General features: G+C 41.2%; 1 protein-coding gene across 1 annotated transcript in view; it reads left to right on the top strand.

Moving 5' to 3' along the window:
• Window positions 1–287: 287 nt before the first annotated feature.
• LOC144667994 (protein HEG-like) overlaps window positions 288–23,893 on the top strand; it is a 107,466-nt gene continuing 83,860 nt past the window's right edge. Inside the window, exon 1 of the mRNA XM_078529689.1 lies at window positions 288–997. Within this exon, the coding sequence (XP_078385815.1) occupies window positions 904–997 (94 nt within the window). The 5' untranslated portion in view covers window positions 288–903. The remainder of the gene's footprint in view (window positions 998–23,893) is intronic.

Below are 23,893 nucleotides of genomic sequence, written 5' to 3'. Positions count from 1 at the left end.
GGCTTGCTGTGTGTAAATTGGCTGTCATGTTTCCTAAGGGACTTCATAGGCTGTAAAGTATTTTGGGAGACTGTGAAAGTCCTTATTTCTTTCACCTTATCTTCACCTACGTGCACTTTCCAGCGGGAAACTGGATAGTGATCAGTGAGCAAGAATTTGCCACCTCCCCCTCCCCCAAACTGAGATCACAAAACAGCCTTGTCAAATACAAATTAAATTGTTGCTGAAACTGAGGCCTGAATTTTACACAACATCTAAATTCTCGGCGCAGTACAAGCAGCTCTAAGCAACTGGGGATTATTTTAATAGAATATGGTTTTATACAAAGATAACATTCATGCGTTAGGAATAATAAATGATGGCAGTAAAGGCAGCATGTTAACGCAGAGGCTCATTAGTTAATGGGTTGCAACGTTGTAAATCCTGTCCTGAATTATTTGCCGATAGTTATATCATATCTGACATTCTATGTGTACACACGCACGTCTGAGACGATGGCTGTAATTCCCCCTCTGTGTGGAAAGATGCTGCGGAGCGAAGTTTGTAAATAAGGTGAGCGATAGAGGAAGAGTGCCGGCTAATGTATTGTCATTCCTTCTGTCAAACACGGGCCATGCATGCATCCAGAGGAGCAGCAGCATTTGCAGGCGGTGCGCCTTTAAGGCCGGCGAGAGGGTGGAGTCTGATGCGCTGCAACCGCTACATCTGTTGAAAGTGACCAGAGCCGGAGTTTGTTCCACACCTGTACAGTACCCAGTGACTGCGGCTCCCTGAGGGGCCCATTCAGCTTCGTGCAGGTCTCGGTGAAGACGGGAAGAAGCAGCAGTAGCAGCAGCAGTATCGGCTGGATAAGGAGTCTGCTACATTTTCATTTGTTCTCCCTTAGTCTGAATTGTAGCCAGGATGGCGATGACACACGGCGTCACATTGACTTTCCTTCTCTCTCTTATCTGCTACATTGCAGCTCAAGCCAAGAACGGCAGCATTACAACCACGGGTAGGTCATGTCAAATTGTCACACATGCTCATTGGGATTTATGGGAGGCGGTGGGTGGTATAGAGAGAGAGAGGGGGAGAGAGGTGGGGTGGGGGGAGAAGCTGTGCAGAAAATCAAGAGTTAAAGCAAACTTTATTTAAGAAAGTTTTTATTTGGGGGGGAAAAAAAAGTTTTAATTTATATCCCTTCCTGAGAAACCTGGGTTTTGAAACCAGAATCCGTCAGGCGTAAAGTTTTACTAATCTTCTTACAATGATTCGCTGCGGTTCGCATAGCAACTGTGCAGTGACTCAAATAACCTAGGGCACTCCAAAGATGTATCCTCCTCCTCTTGTTTGTCCAAACTCCAGTCCTAACATGTTGAAATTTCTGCTAACGCTGTTGGTCGTGCAGGGTTTTTGTCTTGTCTTTTTTTATATATACATTGTCTCAGCGACATTGTAACACAAACTGGGGCGGGGGGGGGGAATGCGCAAATGAAGTGGGAGTTGACGCCTTATAAATCACTGCCTTTGGATTTCAGCATTTTTCTTGCTGAAATGGTGGAGCCCCGACAGCCCTCTGGTTTCCATTTCCCTACCCACCCGATTTCCCCCATTACTGTAGTTCTTCAACCACCACAGCCTGTGACTTCAACTGCCCTTGATGTTGGGGATCTGGTTCGAGGCTGTTTTGTCAATAAACCGGCTGCTGATCAGTCTGCGCAGTGGGGGCACTGTTGAATGTTTAAATTGCCCTGGCACTTTTCTCTTCTAGGGCTCCTTGCTGCGGATCTCCTAACTCAAGCGGATAATGGTGTAAAAATAACTTGAACTGTTAAATGCTAACAAGCTGTGCCCAGCAGTTGTCACTGCTGGCTGGGCACCAATCTCCAGTTCAGGAGCTAAGGAAGTCTACCTACTTAGTGCTTTGTTCATAGCCGTTTCTTTTATGGAGGGAATAATGAAGTTCGCTTCAGGAGCATAAATATTTTTTTCTAGAGTTGATGTAACTGTCAGTGGCATAAATGTGTCCCTGTAATTGATTTGAAGTACGAGAATGCAAGAAATAGGGGCAGGAGTAGACCATATGGCCCATCGAGCCTACTCTGCCATGCAATACGATCATGACTGATCTTGGGCATTCAACATGCAAGTGTTGGACTCAACAGATTCATACACAGTACTGCAAGCTTCCTGGAGCTTTCTGAGGGGGAGGAATCCCCATTACACATGCACCGGATGTTTGAAACTCGGACCCAATTTTGATCTTTCTTTAACTAGCTAAATGGGAGGAGTGCATCGTTATGATTCACTGATAAATAACCACTGCTGGTTGATCAGTGATACTAAGTCGACCAAAATTGATTTGACACTATGAAGATTGCAACATTATGTACAAATGCCAACAGTTGATTTGCATTTGACTCACTTTAGGACTGGACCAGAACAATTGGGCAATTCTAGTGTATTGCAGGAGTGCATTCAAATAATATAAAATAATATAAACTTGAATATAAAGCTTCTATATTTCTAAAGCTTGTATTTTGAAGCTAGACTTTAATTGTATGGGAAATGAATTGACCATAGAGGAATAGGGTTCCAAGGTGTTGCCCTACTTGGTGTTCAGCCTGCATTCCACTGTTGCATGGAGCAAGCTGACAATGTTAGCTGGCAGTTCATGTTGTTTGGACCTGAGGTTGTTTGCAGCAACTAGTTGAGAGGTTTTGGAGTGAGTCAGGAAGCAAGGTGATGAGTTGGTGTGTTGTTTTTATTCAGGGTAATTTCCCCCAAGTGAATCAATTTTATTATTGCAGCAAGTGGGTTAAGATTCCAGGGTTGCGTTTTGAATCTTGTACTTTTTTAAACCCCATTATCTTGATGTCTGATGGTCCAGTAGTTGTAATCACTGACGAGCGTGGAGCATGGCTGTGCAGACTATTGTCCAAGTTACAGCTCACAGCCTTGGATCAGTCCAGCTGTCTCTGACTCTGGTTTGATCACAGGCAAAGTGCTGCTGCTAATTGTTATTAAATGATCCTGCTGGGAAATATGCATGTCAGGTGAGAACAGTATGTGATAAGCTGTTGACGCATACACTACGCTCTTGTGCAGAATGGTCACTTATGTACAAAATAAAGTTCAAGTAAAAATATTGGTATTTTGTAAATTATGATCTTAAATGTGGACTACTCAGTAGTTGAGAGACTGCATGTATTTTTTATTTCTCTTTGAAGATTATGCAAGTGACTTGCTGTGCACTCATTTTAAACCTAGTTTGACACTGCACTGAAGTTATATAATCTCTTCCAGAGTGCAGGGAATCTTTCACCACTTCTTTCCAGGGTCTGTTGGGTTAGGTTCTGGATTTACATTACAATATTAGTGATACTGACGTTAAATGCATCCAACAACCTAGCCTTACAGTGCCAGTATAAAGCAATATTTGCAAGTCCCAGTGCATCCAAGTAGCCTAAACATAAGGTAACCCATAAATAATGCCTCAGCTAACTAATTGGTAACTTTTTATTTGCTTTCATTCCCAATGGCATCCTTCCTTGGTTATAGTTATGGGTGAGTTATAGCAATTTGCTTCATCAATCATGTATTGTTTATCAGTTCTCTTCTTCAGGATGTCAAAGTTTGTGCCATGCCTTGACAAAATGGGGAAGATTAATTTTAATTCCTGTTTTAAACAGTGGTACTATATTAATATGGAGCTCACTAAATTTTATTCATTCAGGAAGGTGGCTATCACTGGCAAGGCCAGCATTCACTCCACATTCCTCATATCATGGAAATTGTCACACACATTTTCTACCTTTGATCTGAATCAAATAGTTACGTGGGGTGCAATTCCCCTCCTCTGTTCTGTTGAATTGGGGATTAAATAGAAAGATTTCCTGTGAATACAAATTTCGTTTGGAATTCCAGATAGTCCAATTTAAAGAACTGCCCACCAGGGCTGACTTCAGGAGCTTGTTCTTGTCATTAAGGGGAGGTAGACTCATCTTTCATGGCTAGCGGTTTCCCAGTCAAAACAGTTATTCTCTTTGCTTGAATAGCTCAACAGTTTAGGTTTCAATGCTTAAAGCCTAACAGAGCAGCCAAGTGATACATTTACACAAAGCGAAGCTCCGCCCTGCCTACTGTAATTCCTTCCAGGTGAGTATCTATTAGAACCGCTCACAAATCAAAGCAACTGCTTTTTTTTTTAGTTTTAGAAAATTGATTCTTTGGTTCAAGATAATTGAGTGGTAGACTGCCTCAATGGAGAGAGTTTGAAACAGGTGGTACCTCCTGTACTAAGGCTTCCACTGGGGAAAGATTGCAAACCAGTAACAGCACGCCAAATATTACTTTCAGAAAGTTGCACTGAGGGATAGGAGGATGTTTCAGGGAATGCTGACCTTGGCTGCTTACCAGTCTCAAGTCTAAGCTCTCTCCCAACCCACTTAGGTGCTTTCCCTTTTTTTCTTTCTCCTTCATCTAGAATATTGGCACCATCCTAGCTATGAAACGATGAGCTTGAATCTGAAGGATGTGTGGTAGTGATCAGTTTTGAATTTGTGCATTTTTTTGACTAAGGGCTGATTGGGCTCTTGAAGGGGAAGTGTGCGAGGATAAGGGCAAACTCTACTTGCTCCGCTTTTATCAGGATCATACACTCACCAATGTAATGGCAGTTAAAAGGCCTTTTAAAAGGGGGCTTTTAAATCCACGTAAAATGCTGTTGGTCTTGGGTTCATAACGTTTTAAAAGACTGAGCAATTTGTTCTGGAGAAGATAGCTCCATGTAAAGATAAATCTCATAACAGAGAGGTTAGCCTCCAAATCATAAACTGTTGACAGAGGTTTGGTTGCAGAGCACCTCAGCTGGCAACAACTAACTAACCAGAAGGTTAGCAACTTGCTAGGAGCAATTGTTGGAGAAGCTATCTGCTCCCAGGAGGTAATTTTAGTTAAAGAATGCATGCTTAACAACCTTACTACTTCGGAATTGAGAGTACTTAAACTCGTGGGCTCACCTTCAAGTTTTAATGAATGCAATTGAATGAATTACCCCCAATGCCCTCCTTGTTTGTGTTTTTACACAATGTGACTCTTGCTTGGTTGTGCTTCAAGGTCTTGGCAAATGAAGGTCAGATTTGAGCTAAGTTTGGACAGGTGTAGCTCCTAATATAACCTGATAACAGGTCTTGCAACATCTGACAAAGGAAAATAAAGAGTTTCATCTAGCACTTTTCATGACCACGGGATGCAGCAAAGTACTTTTGAAGTGTAATCACTGTTGTAATGTAGGGAATGTGGTGCGCACAGCAAGGTCTCCCAAACAGCAGTGTGATAATCAACACATTACTAAAAACAATGTTGGGAGAAACCCTCCAGTTGTTCTTTGAAATAGTGTCATGGAATCTTTTAAGTCATCCTGAAAGGTACTGGTGGGGTCTCAGTTTAACCTCTCCTCTCATTTGACACTTCTGATAATGCAGCACTCCCTCAGTACTGCACTGAAATGTCAGGCTATATTTTATAGTCCAGTCTCTGGAGTGGGACTTAAACCCACAACCTTCTGACTCAGGGAATTTTCTACTAAGGCATGTGAATTCTGTACTGTACTGTTCCCACTGCTGTCCCCTTCCTTAAAACGTGTATCTGCATGCACTTGCTGCATTTTTAACCTTTTTCTTTGCTTCTGTGACTCACACTGCTTGGCTGGCAGGTGATCTAGTCTTGTCCCTCCATATTGCAGTTTTCATTTTTTAACATTCTTGCCATGTTGCTGGCAAGGCTGTCATTTATCACCCTTCTCTAGATGCCCTGAGAAGGTGGTGGTGGGCTGCTTCCTTGAAAGAGAGCTAAGTCCATGTGGATACTTGGCAGAAGTTAAATACAACTGAGCGGCTTGCTAGGCCATTTCAAAGTGGGGGAGGGTTAAGAGTCAACTGCATAGGTATGGAGTCGCATAGAGGTCAGATCAAATATTAACAATGGGCTTCCTTTCTTAAAAGACATCAGTGAACCAACTGGCTTTATACAGCCAACCTATGGCTTTATAATCAAGTTTACTGATATCAACTTTATATTTCCAGATGAAAAAAAATTAAGTTCAAATTCTAAAACTGCTATTTCAACTCCGTTTATTAGTCCAATAACATAATCACTGTACTGCAGTACTCAAGCTGAGCTATTGGATTAGTCATAGGGAGTCGTGATGTTCCAGCAGTTCACCAGGATTAACTAGAACGTCATAATTGTACCTTCCCAGATTTCAGATGCTGGTTGCCAATTATGTTCCTCTGCTCGCCTTTGAGTTGATGTGGGCACATTGAAATTGCCCCAGGCCAGTTTTCTGCCTTCCCCCTTCTCTCGGAAGGTGGTTTGGGGGAATAGTACCTAATTGCCGTGTGAGCTTTGAAGTTACATGTTAGTCAGCTATCAGATTACAGTGGGGAATCAAAGATGTGTCTAATCTATTCCCAACTGCATTCTACATAGCTGTGGTCATTGAGCAGTGATGAGGAATGGAAATGTTGACCAATTTTCCAAACAGAAGCTGCTTCCATATTATCAGTGAGCTGAGTTGCTATGTGTTCACAAAGTGAAGACCTCATACAATTGTAAATTTGCCAGAATTGCTAAAACCAATGCCCAGATGACATGTTAATTTTAAACTGGGGTTTCCTGAACATTGGCATTTGCGACTATCGCAGAGTTGTGATGGGGTTGTCACTCTCTGAGACCTACACTTCGAGAACTCTTTGTGGAAGATCCTACTTTTCTTACTGATTGCCAGTAGGTCAAGGGGACAGGGCTCGTTTTGGCAACTCTACCACTAAGCTTCTGAAAGCAGCTAACTTTTCATAAACTGGCAATTGAGCCCAGGACTTTCCTAATCTCCCTGATTTATCTTTGGATGAAGTCACTGAGCTGCTGGTAGAGCCTCCAGGGCGATTCTTTTCTTCATCCATACAGCCATGCTTTAGAAAGGTGATGAGATTGGCAGAGCTGGTTTTGGTCAGGACAATGTTTAGTGGCCTATATTCAGACTTGTGTTGGGATCAATGCAGTGCATATGTCAGTTTAAGCCCTGATGCGAATGTTGTTTATGCAACAAACAATTTGCAAGTCTCAGCACTGATTATTTTTTAAAATTACTGTTTATTCTTGTAATCTAAACAGGAAAAACCAGTTTCAGTTGAAAGTTTTCCACTTGGCAGATTTTGTGATTTGTAGTTGAATCTCTCCACTTGCTGGGGCTGCCTAAGACGTACATACATGGGAAGAGGTTATAGATGAAGATCTCCCCTCTGACTAGGTCAGCAAATTCAGCAGGGATTGGGAATGAAACCTGGGGGCTTTTCTCATGAATGCAGCTCAGCTACTAATTTAGATAAATTTGCTGCAGCATCATGGGAGTCATTCATGTGGTTTAAATCAGTAACAGGCATTGTAATCCACATAATTCTTCAAATGGTTACTCAGTAGCTGCTCCTAATTGGGGAAGCATTTACTTTGTTTTTACTGAACAAATGAATTTGAGCCATTTGACTGAACTATTTGGAACCTGGAGGTTCTCTTTAATGGGATGCCTTTAAAACCTACCAGTGTGAAATATGTAATGATAGCATCACTCAACTTTAATACCTGTTTGTATTCTGGCTGCATAACACTTGCAGCTTAAAACCATAGAAAAGCTATGGGACAGAAAGAGGCCACTCAGCCCATTGTGTCTGTGCTGGCCTAAAAAAGAGGTTTAAAAAAATCAGGCGCTCATTTAATCCCACTTTCCAGCACTTGGTCCATAGCCTTGCAGGTTGCTACGCTCCAGGTACCTTTTTAAATAAATTGAGCATTTCAGCCTCGACCACCAATTCAGGCAGTAAATTCCAGATGCTCACCACCCTCTGAGTGAAAAAACTTCTCCTCATGTCCCCTCTAATCCTCCTACCAATCACCTTAAATCTATGCCTCCCCGCACCCCCCCCTCAGGTAATTGACCCCTCAGCTAGGAGAAGCAAGTCTTTCCTGTCTACCCTATCTAGGTCCCTCATAACTTTGTGCACCTCAATTAGGTCGCCCCTCAGCCTCGTTCCAAGCTTACCCACTAAACACAAACCAAAGGTGCTAGATTTGTGCAAACATCAGCGGTGACTTTTGCCATTGGGCAGGGAGGAGAAGTAAAGGGGACAAGTGAATGATCATAACCTCGCCAGCCAAGGCATTCAAATTAACAGTTGTCATATTGATGGTGCCCTCCATTAGGTGGCTCAGTTAGCTTCTGTCTAATGGTTTCCTAGCATTGTACGTATTACCAAGGTCATGCTAGGAGTGGTAACTGCAGCTTCAGAAAGTAACTTTATTTTAAGCAGAGGGAAACAATCTATCACAATGTCAGGATCCCTCTTACATGCATAATCTGGGATGTATGAATATAGTCTATTTATAAACGTTGAACTTAAACGCCTTACTTCCTGTAATATGTTTCTCTCTCTTTCATGTGTATGTAGTGTGGACAAATGAGGCAGCACTGCAAAACCTGAAATAAAGGTAGAAAATGCTGGAAATGTGCAGGTGGATCAGTACCTGAAAGAGAACCCTAATACTAAATCAAACTGCTGTTAAAGTTGGGAAGTCAGTTGTGACTCAGGAGGCAACACTTTTGCCTCTGAGTCACAAGGTTTTGGATTCAAGTCCCACTCTGAGCCCTGAGCACAAAAACCTAGACTGACACTCAAGGGCAGTAATGAGGGAGTGCTGCGCTGTCGCAGGTGCTGTCTTTCGGATGAGGCATTAAACCAAGACCCATTTGCCCTCTCAGGTAGATACATAAGATCCCATGGCATTATTTTGATGAAGAGTAAGTGAGGTACCCCTGGTGTCCTGGCCAATATTTATTGCTCAATCTACATCACCAAAACAGACTTCCTGGTCTTTATCACTTCGCTATTTTTAGGACCTTGCTGTGCGCAAATTGGCTGTCATGTTTCCTACAGTACAACAGTGACTACACTTAGTGGTTGTGAAAGGTGCAAGTCTTCCTTTTAGAAGCGGAAAACGCTGGAAGTACTCAGTAGATCTGGCAGCATTTCTAGAGAGAGAGAGACAGAGTTAATGTTACAGGTTAATGACCTTTCTTCAAAGGTTAACTCTAATTTTCTCTCCAGAGATGCTGTCAGAGCTGCTGAGTATTTCCAACATTTTCTGTTTTTTGAATTTCTGAAAAAGAATAGTCAGTTTGCACTCCATTAATAATTTGGATGTGGTCAAATTTTGCAGGGCTGCTGTGCACTTTAGAAGCATTATGGATGTGATGCACTTTCAACAGTAAAAGTAATAGAATTTGCTTTGCTATTTGTGTAACTACCCCATCTCCTATAGCTTCCGTGCCTTTTTTTAAGAGAAACAAATCCCATTTTCTCTTGAACTTTCTGAAGCTGGACTAAGAATCACAGAACTAAACCAGTGGGAATGGGTGCTGAAAATTGTTGGGGGGGGGGCGTGGGGGGGGTGGGGGGGTGGGGGGGGGGGCAGCCGGGGGGAAAGAATCCCCTGAAAAGAATTTTAATCAAATTAAAAAGGAAGAATGTATTTCTTGTGATCTGATCCCTTTTGTAGTGCTGTTTGTTTTTTTTGCCCTACTTGTTCCCACACACATCTTTGACTCACCTAAGGTTGTACAAGGCTCTCCTTGTCTTCGATTTGAATTATTGTTCAGTTGCTCAAGCAGCTCCTTTGGCGTAAATATAATGTAGTTTTAAAATAACTTAAGGCGTTACCAGGCTGAAAATTTGCAAGCGGGCCAAGAAGTTGAAGAACAAAAGATGTCATGATGCCAGTATGGGTAGTGGGGGGGAAAGTAGTTGGCTGTTTTTTTATGCCCAGTAATTGTACAGTACACAATCTAATCTTCTCCCCTTTTCTTCTGGAAGTGCTGATGTGCTGGGATCTTGAGCTGTATAACATCACGGAAATGGCCATTCTTCATACGTGATCCTTGGCTGAGGTTTGCCAACTCTGTAAAGCCCAGAAATTACACAAGAATGTTTCCTCACAAATCCATGAGGCTTTGTGCATCACTGAGCAGTATTTATACACTAGGTTGTGAGGACGTGGGTGGTGAATGTGGATTATCCTTTGAACATTTTGTCCTAATAGTGGCCCCTTTTAAGAACTGATTTGTGATGCGAAAGATATAATGAAGTTTGAGGTGGTGTTCCCAATGGCTAAAAGCATAATTGTCCAAATTGGGGGCATAAGAGGCCAGGCCAACATTCTTTGAGTTTATATTTCATACATGCATTTTGAGAGTTTGGAAGGAGCTGTGCTTGATGTTGTTGTTTCACTGGGGCTGCCACTGCGCGTGATCTACTCTTTGACATGCTTCATGGAATGCAGCACTGACAACAGGTAAAAAAAAACAGGTCGGGAGGAGATGAGGCAAGTTTTAGTAACTGTGCTGCTAAACTGCTGAGAGCAGCTAACTCAGCGCAAGCTGATGATTGAGTCTGGGATTTTCCTGATGTATGTGGCTCAGCAACTCCTTGGGTAAAGTGGCTGAACAGTTGGTTTAGCCCTGAGGAGATTTTCTTTTTCTGTATCTGTGCACACAGGCATAATTTTGACCAGATTACCAGAACTAGTTTTGGTCAAAACAAAGTTTAGTGTTGGAATCGATGCAGTGCATACGCCAATTGAAACCAATTGTGATAATTCAGTAGGAGAAGAGGGAAACGATATTCTTGCAACAGAGGTTTTTGTCCAGTTGTTGTTGGTACACTAATGTTTAATTTTCTGGATATAGCTAAGTTTATTAGTGTTATAGTAACTTGAGATGCATGCAAAATAATGGGAAGATAGATATTTTTTTTTGCAAAAATATACTTTATTCATAAAATATCTTCAACCACATTCCAAACCATTTCAAAAACACCACTACAAGGGTACAATCCGGTTCAACTTTTAGATATGTGTCCCCTTTCTCTCTCTTTCCTTCTCCAATGCCAAGGGCTTCATGCCTGTGCAGCCTACAAAGACACACAACCTTGTACACACTTTTGGCCTAGAGGTTAAATACAGTTTAACACCCATCCCCACAGGTCAGAAAAATATCAGGTTTTCTAATAGTTTTCTGTTAACCAAAGTTGGTGTTGGTTGTTGCAATTGGCCTCTGTTATCCTAAACTGAGAGGCTGAGAACAAAATCAGCCAAAATTTTGGTTGTTGTCCAAGGAAACCCTATTGAAAAGAAAGACGTGTGAGGGGTGTGTTAAGTTTGTCTGTGCCTATTGAGCTGACTCCAAGACTCAATACATTCATAAGGTGATGAGGGTGGGGGGCAGGAATTGGCCAAAAAAAAATATCTTGTGCAGACTTTGTTTTGTAGTTATGAAAAAAAGATGATTATCTCTGGTTTACTGAAACATGTTTTGAATTGGCAACTCAGGAAGTTAAAAAGTAGAACCCAGCACTCTTGAATTTCTATTGATTCAATCCAATGCATTTTGAGAAGCAGCTATTGAAATATTACATCAATACAAAAATTATGATTTTACAGGGAGTATAATTGGCCAGTTCCTATAACAACTCCTGTTTATTAACAAAAAGGGAATTTCTCTAAACGTGTTCCAATTATCTTCTCATGTTAATGTTAAAGAGTCACAAATGTCCCTAAGTATACTTTTGAGGGTTCATTAAACAAATGTGTGCAACCAGAATACAGCCTTGCTCACCAGCCATGAATATTGGGAGAGCGAGTGCTCTCTGCCTATAATTTATTGATGTTGGGCATGTGGGTAAGGCTCCACATTGATAGTGAGCATGCTTAAGATTAAAGTTTGCCTATTTTATCTGTCTTTATACTCCAACAATACAAAGTTCTGGTTAGACCACACCTGGAGTACTGTAAGCAGTTATGGGCACTACATTTTAGGAAGGATTTTTTGGTCTTGGAAGGAATGTAGTGTAGATTAACCAAAATAATACTTTGATGCTGAGGGTTATGTTATGAAGAGAGACTGCTCAAACTAGCATCATATTTCCTGGGATTTAGTTCAGGGATGATTTGCTCAAAGCTTAAGGTACTAAGTGGAACAGCCAGAATGGAACTATTTTTGGTGGGTGGGAAATCTAGGGCTATGGAACTTAGTCGAACAATTAAAGCCAGGTCTTTTGGGAGGAAAGTTATGAACTGTTTCTAACCACAAATGTAGTAGAAGTTTGAAACTCTCTGTCGCAAATGCCAGACGATGGTTGGTCAATTGTCCATTTTAAATCTGAGACCGATACATATTTGGGTTATCCAAAGGTACTAAGAGATATGAAGCAAAGACTACCCCCTTGTTTTTTGAGGCTTGAGCCAATATTCTTTCTTTTGCTGCTTGAAAGCATTTGTACTTCACTTTGTGACACACAATTTTAGCCGTTTGTTTGGTCAATGATTTTTCTGTTTTTGCTGCTTTTATTATTCTTACCACTGCATTCCCAAAATCCACAGCTTCCTTTGTCCACATGTCCATGGCAATTTCTGAAAATCAAACCTAGTAAGACTAATTCATCTCTTCACTACTTGTCAATTGTAGTTGTTGCTACAGCGCTAAGGGTAAATTGGTTCCAAGACAGTACAGCATAGAAACTTTCCATTGTCAACTTGGTTCAATAGTACCACTTGATCTTCTGAGTCAGAAGATCATGATTTCAAGCTCCACTATAAGACTTAAGGTGATGCAGTAGAGTACAGGAAGTACTGCATTATCAGATGTGCTGCCATGAAGACGAGATATTAAACTGAAGCCTGACTGGCCTATTGAGATGAACATAAATGATCCCACAATACTATTGGAAGAATACCAGGTAAGTTCTCCCCATCAGCCTGGCTGACTTTTATCTCTCAAGCAACACCACCAGAACAGATTAACTAGTCATTTGTGTCATTCTGGAATTGGCTGCTGTGTTTCCTACATTATCAAAATGACTACGTTTTATAAGTACTTATTGACTGTAAAGTGCTATGAAACCACCTGAAGTTGCAAAAGGCGCTACATAAGTGCAAGTCTTTTTTCCCTCCTGTACATAAATTGATAGCCCTCTTTGTCAATGTGACTACACTTCAAAAGGTAATCCATTGGCTATGAAGCGCTTTCGAATGGCCTAAGGACGTGAATCCACGATTATGCTGCTTATTTCTTTCCTCCTGAGTTTAATTGACACGGTTGTGAACACAGGTATTGAAACTCCCCTTTTCCTTGGAATTAACTTTAAGCTTTGAAGAACCACAAGCTTTCAAAGAACTGCGTTAATTCTGGCGTGAGAAATTGTAATAGCTTAGATTTTTATAGATTCTTTATTTTTTTTCAAAAAGAGTCTAATAATGCACAGCTGGTGCTTTTAACATTTTCATACCATTGACAAAATGCAACAATCAATGATTTCAGAGTTCACCAACACCATACAAAATATTTCAAACCATCAAGGATTTCACATCCTTAGGTCCCTTTAATTTGTAGTTCATAGATTCTGTATCTTTTTTTGTGCAAAGTTATACTGTACGGGGAAACATCATGAAAGTTGAAGAACAAATTTCAAGGTGCAATATTTCATAAAGATTCCTGGTGTTGACATGACAAATGCAGTGCTGATGACAGTGACTGTAAACACTTCTGGGATTCTCATGGAAAAATGCTCACTATGATTCTGCTGATGCCATGAGCTATGCTTTTTTAAAAAGAAAATCCTACCTTTTGCAAATCGATTAACAGCTACAACAACAACTTGCATTTTATAATGCAGTTAATATTGTAAAATGCCCCAAGGTTTTTTTTACAGGAGGGCCAAGCAAAATGCCACAAAATTCCGGTCTTATTTTGTGAATTGGATGAGATCCAATAATAATTCTGACTGAGAAACTGTGTGTGTGTGTGGTACTGTGTGTGTGGTGTGTGTGTGTGATCACAGATCTTATTTTGGCCCCAGGTATGTGCTTAATGGACCAATAGCTGACAATATGCATGCCTGCTCCTTCACTGTTGTGCTGGTTCTGAAGAAAATGATTTATTTTTTTGAAAAACTGCATAAGATGTTGGTGTAATATGATCAATACTTATTTACTGAGTACTTTCTGTTTTAAGGTAACAGACCAAGTCCATATTTTCCTTCTGTTCCATTTGCTGAAAGGCATTGTCTGCTTCATCAGCTGGGTGTTTAAGTACCCATGAGGAAGAATAGGGAAGTTCTCCCTGATGTCCTGGCCAACATTTACCCCTTAACCAGCATCACTTTTTTAAAAAAAGAAAAACTAGATAATATAGTAACGATTTCATTGCTCGTTATGGGTTCTTGTACTGTGTAAATTGGACCATGTTTCCCTTCATTACATCAGTGATTATACTTTAAAAGTATTGCATTGGCTGTAGAGCGTTTTAGGACATCCAGAAGTCTTGAAGAATGCTACATAAGAACATCTTTGTTCCTTCTTTGCGTTAGTGTAATTTAGAATGCCTCGTTTCCAAGGCCAACTCAAAAGGATAGTGTATAAAATGGCAAGTAGCCCAGTGTGAAAATGAAAGATAATCACCATTGTACAATTCAGTTAATAACAGCATAAGACGTAGGAGCAGAAATAGGCCATTTGGCCCATCGAGTCTGCTCCGCCATTCAGTGAGATCATGGCTGACCTGATGATCCTCAACTCCACTTTCCTGCCTTTTCCCCATAACCATTGATTCCCTTAATGATTAAAAATCTGCCTATCTCCGCCTTGAATATACTTAATGACACAGCTTCTACAGCCCTCTGTGGTAAAGAATTCCACAGATTCACTATCCTCTGCGAGAAGAAATTCCTCCTCATCTCTGTTTTAAATGGGCGCCCCCTTACTCTGAGATTATGCCCTCTGGTCCTAAACTCTCCCACAGGGGGCAACAGCCTCTCAGTATCTACTGTGTCAAGCCCCCTAAGAATCTTATGTTTCAATAAGGTCGCCTCTCATTCTTCTAAACTCCAATGAGTACAGGCCCAACTTACTCAACCTCTTCTCATAAGAAAAACTCTCCATGCCTGGAATCAGCCAAGTGAACCTTCTCTGGGCTGCCTCCAATGCCAGTATATCCTTCCTTTTAGAAAAAGGAACTTCGTTTATATTTATGTTTCTTTTGTGGAACATAAGCTTGCACCATGCATTTTCCAGGTGGAGTAATGAGGTCACTGTGCAATTACTATATTGGAAACTCCAAAGATGCATGAAATGAAGTTAAAGAAGGTGCCTTCTCTGGGATTCAGCTAATGTAAATACCCCACCTCTTAATTCCTTGAATATTTATCTCTATCAGTTCTTTATCTTTCTTTTGTGGCTTCCCATTTGGGTGGTGACCTTGGTATATAAGCAATTTGAGCTATTAACTTTTATCTATTTACATAAACAGCACTTGGCAGTGATGCATATTTACACTATTATATGTTGGGCCCATATTTACCACATTTAGAATTTCTATTCCTTGAGAGGGATTTTGTCGTTCTCTTTCAGTTGGTTCAGTTTAGTAAAAGCGTTCTCATCTCTTTTGTTCTCTCTTATTTGTTCCCCCTTTCTCCCCCACCCCGCAACAATCTGTGAGATGAAATCCTGAGCCACATGGATCATGAAAGATCCTAAATTCAATCTATGGCTTTAATGTGGCCGACTAACAAGGTAAAATTGTCCTACTCCAGTCCCTTGTCCAGAAAGCTGAAGGTGACAGTGGAACATTGAGAGGACAAAATTTGGAAGAGAGAATGGAAACTGAATCTGGTCCTAAACTCCAGCTCGGAGTCATAACAAGCACAACTTTCCATGGGTTTGCAATAATTATATTTAATGACTTCTCTGCACTGTACTTAAGCACAAAACAAAAATGGGCAATGACAGTTGAGTGTATCATGGGCCTGTGCAGCCATTAAGTGGAAGATGATTAATGAAACCACATTATTATTTCCTTTCGGAGTCAGTGCAGTAGTATTTAACCTGAGAATAAGCATTCCATTCTGGAACCTAATCTGCCACAAAAACAACTTGATTAAACTGAAAGCTTTTCCAGGTATTTTTGTTTCTGTTTCAGATTTCCAGCATCCGCAGTGTTTTGCTTTTATTTTAATTTAATTAAACTGAAGGTTGTCATTGCTCTTTAACTGTTTGAAGGCTGGTTAAAAATGACTTGCCTCTGCGTGCTTTCTTCTCTTAACGCATTTACTTTCAAACTTTGCCATCGTTTTCATTCTATGCTTCCACATGTGGCTGGCCCAATGTAAACGGGTAAGCCTTGAGGGTTCAGAGCATGAATGACTAACCTTTCGAGGCTCGAATTGGAAAAAGCAAACTTTGTCTGGCATGTGTATTGGCCCTCATTGCAGCTCATGCGCTGAGAGAGCGACGTCAAAAGATCTGCAGAGATCAGGTCATTTATTTCTGAAAGCTGACACTCAAGAACCAGTTCACCAGTTTTTTTTTTAAAAATGCTTATGTGGCACATTGCATAAATCGTGTACTCAGTAACTAAAGTGATCCCTGCATGTTTATCTTTCTCCCTTGTCAATTCTAATAAGGAGTCACTTATCATTCACACTGAAACAGGGAGGATAGCAGTTCATGTTTTGAAGAAGAGCCAATAAAAGTCATAAATTATGTCCAAAGTGTCATTTCACTCCTAAAACTAATCTCAATAAACAGCAATACAAAAGCAAAAAAAAAACCTCTGGATGCTGGAAATTTGAAATAAAAAAAAATGCTGGAAATATTCAGCAGGTCAGGCAGCATTTGTGGAGAGAAACAGAATTAATGTTTCATATGCAATGTCATCTGGACCTGCAACGTTAACTCTGTTTCTCTCCACAGATGCTACACGACATGCTAAATAAACATCACTTGACATCTCAAGTTTCAGTCCTTGGATTGTTAAGCCTCAAACCTACGATTCTTTATCAGGTTCAAGGTCATGCTTTTTAAAGCTAAAATCATATGATGTTGATCCATCATGAGGTCACCAAGGCTTGCTGCTATGTTTGTTTAATGTCACCTGTTACTTCCTGCTCTTCAGAAAGGAGAAGTTCTATATTTGAAACCCTGAGGGCTGATTGTAACCTTGTCCTGCCAGCAGCAACCAGGCAGGTAGTTGAAACAGCCCGTGACACGTAATTGGTCTCGCTGCTTTCCCACAGGCTCTGACGTTAATCTGACGCGGGCAGGTAAGAGAGATGCCCATCTGAAGGTCAGCAGAGTCCTTTTAATTATTCTGACTGCGTTCCAATAAGTCAATCAGGGCCTGTTGCCAATTTAATTGGACGGCTGTGGGGGAAGTCATTGTGGTCTATTGCTAGACCAACCTGGGAGCAGGTGGAACTAGGGCCAGAAGACTATGTGTCCTCTTGAATAATCACCCAGCCACTTAACAGAAACGCTGGAGGCCATTCTTTCCGCTTCCAATTGTGCTCTCCTGTCACCTGATTCCACCCACCACCCTGTTACCACTTCCTGCCGGGTTCAGGCGAGGTTCTGGTAGGAGGATTGTCGAGATTGGGAGTTAAAATTTCTGGCCCTTGCAAGGAAGCTCTGGGTGGTTTGCTGCCTTCTTCTGACTGCACAAATCCCACTCATTTTTTAAAAAAAGCATCCCTCAGATCTTGCTCGAGTGATGCTTGGAAACTTCTGATTCCACACTCCACTTAACATTTTCCAGAAATTGGGATTGACGTTGTCTTTAGTGTAGTATGTATAACTGGTGTGGCCACCTGGTTAAACAACTACATTACTACCATCTCCAAATGTCAAAGAGCTGCATTTGGAAAATGGAAGAGTTGTGTGTGCTTTTGAAGCAAGTCCAAGGGACCAATTATGCCATCACTGTGCATGTGAAAGGAAAGTTGATTACCTGAGTACCCAGGAAATGAGACAAAATGTGTGCTAGAAATGGCAACTGACCAAAACCATTACTCTTAAAATCATTTAGAACTCTGGGTGCCATTTTAAAAATTCCTCATTGCCAGTCACTTATTTAAATGTCAAAGTGGTGCTTCTAAATCCCTAGAATGAACTATAAATGGGACAGCAGACTTTACCATGAAGGCCCATCAGAAGGGAACTGGACAAACTGTCTCAGATTATAACCTGATAGAACAAAAAGGGATGACTTCAGAAGTGTTGCCAACTAAATGAGATTCGAGCACTGAGGTACTGCCTTACAAAACACACCTGTTTAGCTAAAACTTGCCCTATCTGCCAATACTCTCACCTGCTGCATGTCAGGTCATGCAGTCTTTTTTTAAAATTCCATTTGGAAGAAGATGCATCCATTGTCAGCTTTACTGTGATTATTTTCATTACAGTTTGTACTGCATGCTTAAGCCTTAAGTCACCAACTTTTGAAGCTATTTGCTTTTTTTCTGTCAGACTTGTTTTCCTTGATGTTTATAGTAGCAAATTGAGATGAATCATGTTTGCTGCTATAAGCAATTTGTAAAATCACTTGAACGTCTCAAGTGATATCTCGGGGACCCGATGTCATGCAATGACCTCTAGGACTCAATTCAAGGTGGTTCGACAGTTATGGGAATCTGTCTCATTTGAGGTAAGTTTGGGGGGGTTCCACAATTGCATTTGCCTGGATGGTGGCAGTACCCAAGGGGCAGGAGTTTTATTGTAGAGCTGAGTTAGACATCAAAAATAAAGTGCTTGTTTGAAAGCACTGATGCCCTTTACCTTGAACTTAAAAAAAAAAATTACCTCAAAAAAAGCCTGCTATAGAAATCATCCATTTAATTAAATATAGTTGGCCAAATTAATTTTATTAAGGCAATATAGTGACTAAAATTGCACTTATACTATTGCCCAGATCTCCAGAAAGTGACTTAAGTGCACCCCTAACCACATTAATTTCTGGGGAACCCAGCACATGTGCAGAATGACCCATGAATTTAGGGTGGGGCATGTGTGAAATAGTGGTACTGTGCCCAAACATAGCTGAGAGCTACATTGTCCCATCATGAATATTTATTGCACTTCTGCAACTAACTAGGCTAGAAGCAGCAGAAAGACCCTGTAAACTTCAGTAATCCAGTAAATTTCCAACATAAAGTCTGCGTTGGAGTAAACATATATTTATGATAAAGTCAGGGATGAACAAGAACCTAAAGATCTTTTTGGGGCTTGGCGCTTTTGAAATGATCATTGAGTGCATTAAAATGACAGAAGGTCTTAGCTTAAGCAGTTACAGCAGAGGGCACCTTTTGGATCTAGTGAGCCTAATGTGCACAGTTGTATAAAGTTTAAAGTACTTGTATTGAATTGGGATGTGTGACTGTTTTGCCACTTGCTTACAAATGTTTTTGGCAGGCATCTAGCTTTTTCTAAATGGATACCTGATTTACTCAATACCAATGGGAAGCCAGAATGGCGTCAGACATTCTAGACATAAAGTAGTGTAGTAGATTTGTGTACAAGTTACCCTGGAAACAAAAATGCTTTATAGAGACTAGGCAAGTCGAGAGAAAGAATAGTTCAATTTAGAAACTGAATCCAGGCAATACAGCTTGTAACACGGAAAAGGATTTGTGCATAAGCGTGTGGTGTGCATCTGTAAAATGACCAAAGATTTTGTGTTCTGACAGCCTAAGGGCATTACTACAGTTTTTCATATTCTACAATGTATGAGGCAATAGTTTTTACCTTGCTGATTATAATCCATACCAGTATTCTGTCTATTAAAACAAAAAAACTGCGGATGCTGGAAATCCAAAACAAAAACAGAAACAGAAATACCTGGAAAAACTCAGCAGGTCTGGCAACATCGGCGGAGAAGAGCACAGTTGACGTTTCGAGTCCTCATGACCCTTCAACAGAACTAAGTAAAATTAGGAAAGGGGTGAAATATAAGCTGGTTTATGTGGGGGTGGGGGGGGTGGGGTTTGGTTGGGACAAGCAGCCAGTGATAGGAGGAGATAACCAAAAGATGTCACAGACAAAAGACAAAGAGGTGTTGAAGGTGGTGATATTATCTAACGGAATGTGCTAATTAAGAGTAGAGAGCAGGAAGCAGGACAAGCAAGGTACAGATAGCTCTAGTGGGGGTGGGGTGAAATAATACTAAAAGGGCATAAAGGGTATAGATAATGGGTGGAAATACATTTAAAAATAATGGAAATAGGTGGGAAAAGAAAAATCTATATAAATTATTGGAAAAAACAAAAAGGAGGGGGAAGAAACGGAAAGGGGGTGGGGATGGAGGAGAGAGTTCAAGATCAGACGGTGAGGAGAGAGGAAGTGGAAGGGCAGGTGTTGCATCTTCTGTGTTTGCATGGGAAGGTGCCGTGGGAGGGGGTTGAGGAGTAGGGAGTGATGGAGGAGTGGACCAGGGTGTCACAGAGGGAACATGGAGGGTTGGAGATTGGAAGCAAAATCCCATTCCATCCCATTCTCTCAGTTCCTTCGCCTCCGTCGCATCTGTTCTGATGATGCCACTTTCAAAAACAGTTCCTCTGACATGTCCTCCTTCTTTCTTAACCGAGGTTTTCCACCCACGGTGGTTGACAGGGCCCTCAACCGTGTCCGGCCCATCTCCCGCGCATCCGCCCTCACGTCTTCTCCTCCCTCCCAGAAACATGATAGGGTCCCCCTTGTCCTCGCTTATCACCCCACCAGCCTCCGCATTCAAAGGATCATCCTCCGCCAATTCTGCCAACTCCAGCATGATGCCACCACCAAACACATCTTCACTTCACCCCCCCGGCGGCATTCCGTACGGATCGTTCCCTCCGTGACACCCTGGTCCATTCCTCCATCACCCCCTACTCCTCAACCCCCTCCCACGGCACCTCCCCATGCAAATGCAGAAGGTGCAACACCTGCCCCTTCACTTCCTCTCTCCTCACCGTCCAAGGACCCAAACACTCCTTTCAAGTGAAGCAGCATTTCACTTGCACTTTCCTCAACTTAGTCTACTGCATTCGTTGCTCCCAATGCGGTTTCCTCTACGTTGGAGAGACCAAACGCAGACTGGGTGACCACTTTGCAGAACACCTTCGGTCTGTCCGCAAGCATTACCCAGACTTCCCTGTCGTTTGCCATTTCAACACTCCACCCTGCTCTCTTGCCCACATGTCTGTCCTTGGCTTGCTGCATTGTTCCAGTGAAGCTCAACGCAAACTGGAGGAACAGCACCTCATCTTCCGACTAGGCACTTTACAGCCTTCCGGACTGAATATTGAGTTCAACAATTTTAGACCTTGAACTCTCTCCTCCATCCCCACTCCCTTTCCGTTTCTTCCCTCTCCTTTTTGCTTTTTCCAATAATTCATATAGATTTTTCTTTTCCCACCTATTTCTATTATTTTTAAATGTATTTACACCCATTGTTTATCTCTACCTTTTTATGCCCTTTTAGTATTATTTCACCCCACCCCCACTAGAGCTATCTGTACCTTGCTTGTCCTGCCTCCTGCTCTCTACTCTTAATTAGCACATTCCTTTAGATAATATCACCACCTTCAACACCTCTTTGTCTTTTGTCTGTGACATCTTTTAGTTATCTCCTCCTATCACTGGCTGCTTGCCCCAACCAAACCCCACCCCCCCCACCCCCACATAAACCAGCTTATATTTCATCCCTTTCCTATTTTTACTTAGTTCTGTTGAAGGGTCATGAGGACTCGAAACGTCAACTGTGCTTTTCTCCGCCGATGCTGCCAGACCTGCTGGGTTTTTCCAGGTATTTCTGTTTCTTTTTATGTTTAGTATTCCGTCTACATTTTATTTTTGGTGTGATGAGCAAAGACTTGTTTCTGTTTTATTGAGATAAGCAGTCCTCTGATGATTAATGGAAATGAGGAAAACCTATCTCTGTAAGTGAATTAGGCTCTACTTCTGTTTTTTCTTAACTTTCTTTCTCTTTGAATCTCTGGTCCTTTATTGCTGTCGGTTAAAAGGATAAAATAAGTTGTGGATTCCTCAACTGCACAGCCATTGCTTTGCAACCTGGTGGATTTCACCTTGCAAGTATCATTCTTCATGTGGCAGGAAAATAACGCCTAACTAAGTTCTCGCAGCTCACGGCGAACTACAGAAACTAACTTCTGTATCACTTGTGTGTCCACACCTAAAGGAGTGACACAATTTTGATAACTAGCCAATGCTGTCTCCAAACTTGCTTGTTGCATTGGCATTGAAAAAGATTGCACTTGACCAAATACATTTTAATGTAGGTGTCCATAGCCTTGTAGAATAAATCATCACCCCATAATGTAATCACATACACAGCTGAAAATACACCCCAGACATGGCCCCCATTTTGAAGGCCAACATTGGTAGTTGCATAGAAGTCGTTGAGTGTTAGTTAATCTTGGCCTTGGCTCAGTAGCTCTTTTGCTTTGGAGTCAGCAGAATTTGAGTTCAGGTCCTGCTCTAGAGAGTTGAGTACCTGTACATAATCCACAATTACAAGACTTTCTCTCTGGGCAGCATGTCCAGTAGATGGTAAATATCTCTGGTAAAGGTGGTGCTAAATGGCACCAGAAAGCTCTGGTACATAATCCAGGCTGATGTAATGCAGTACTGAACGAGGGCTGCACTGGTGGAGTTGTCCTCTCTTGGATGAGATATTAAGCAGAGGCCATGTAGTCCTTGGATGTATAAAAAAAAAATCTGAGGATGCTATTAGAGAAGCAGAGAAATTCTTCCTGGTATCCTGGCCAATGTTATCTCTCAACCAACATCACTAAAACATATATTAGCTGCAAGTAATTATCACATTGCTGTTTGTGTGACTGTGCTGTGTGTGTTTCCTACGTAATAATGACCGTGTCTCAAAAAGTACTTAATTGACTTCAAGGTTTCAGGGGTATCCTGAAGTTGTGAAAATCACTATATTCAGCTCTTTCATTGTGGAAATGTTTTTCTATGATTTTTATTTTATTTTAAAAGCTATTAGCTGAACGTAGGTGAACCTTGTGCAGTTTTTCGGTTCAGTGCATCAAGTCTGCCGGGTATGAACTGTATGTAAAATTTGTGCAGAGTACAGAATAATGCCTGAGACTTCCTGTCTCTTCAGTGCAACATTCTGAACTATGGTCCATAAGGATTCATAAATATTTTAGAGGGATGCTGCTACTTTAGGGAATACCTTACAAGATTATTTTTTTTGCCTCCTGCAGATACCTGGTAATGTCATTATACTATATTTCAATTTGGTCTGTTTCTATGTAACACCAAATGGATTGAAAGTCCTCGAGTTGCTGCAGAAGGTCAGAAATGCTGCTTTCCGAAGCTCATTTGTTTTATATTCAACCTTTTGCACTATACCTCTGCACAAAGGATTGGGAGAGACAGGTTACACTTGAGTAAGAAATCAGAAAGAATTGTGGGGTCAGAGTAAGTGGAAATGCAATAAGTTCTAAATTAAGTTTCGGTGTGTGTGACTACACAGTGCGAATTAAAAAGAGTTGGTGAGTTGCAGCCGCAAATTGACATGGAGGAATATGTTGCAGTGATAATGGAGACCTGGCTCAGAAAAGGGCAGGACTTGGTACTAAACATTCCAGGGAATAAGATGTTCAGGAAGGGTAGGGAAGGAAAGAAAGGGGAAGGGATGGCAGTATTAATTAAGGAGAATATTACAGTGCGAGAGAGAGAGGATGTCCCAGACAGGTCAAGAACAGAATGTATTATTGGAACTAAGAAACAATAATGGTACCTTTTATACTAAGTGTGTATACTATAGGCCATTGGTAGCAAAAAATGATACTGAGGAACAAATTTACAAGGAAATTAGAGCGGTGCAGAAACTAGACTATTTATAATTGGGAGTTTATTATTCCTGTCTATGTTAGGATAATTAGTGCAATGGTGCAAAAGGCAAAGAAGGGGAGGAATTTCTGAAGTATATTCAGGAGAATTTTCGAGATCA

Source organism: Cetorhinus maximus, chromosome 25, assembly GCF_964194155.1.
Source record: "Cetorhinus maximus chromosome 25, sCetMax3.hap1.1, whole genome shotgun sequence".
NCBI classification, from domain to species: Eukaryota; Metazoa; Chordata; class Chondrichthyes; order Lamniformes; family Cetorhinidae; genus Cetorhinus; species Cetorhinus maximus.
This window is presented reverse-complemented; position numbering and strand designations above follow the sequence as displayed.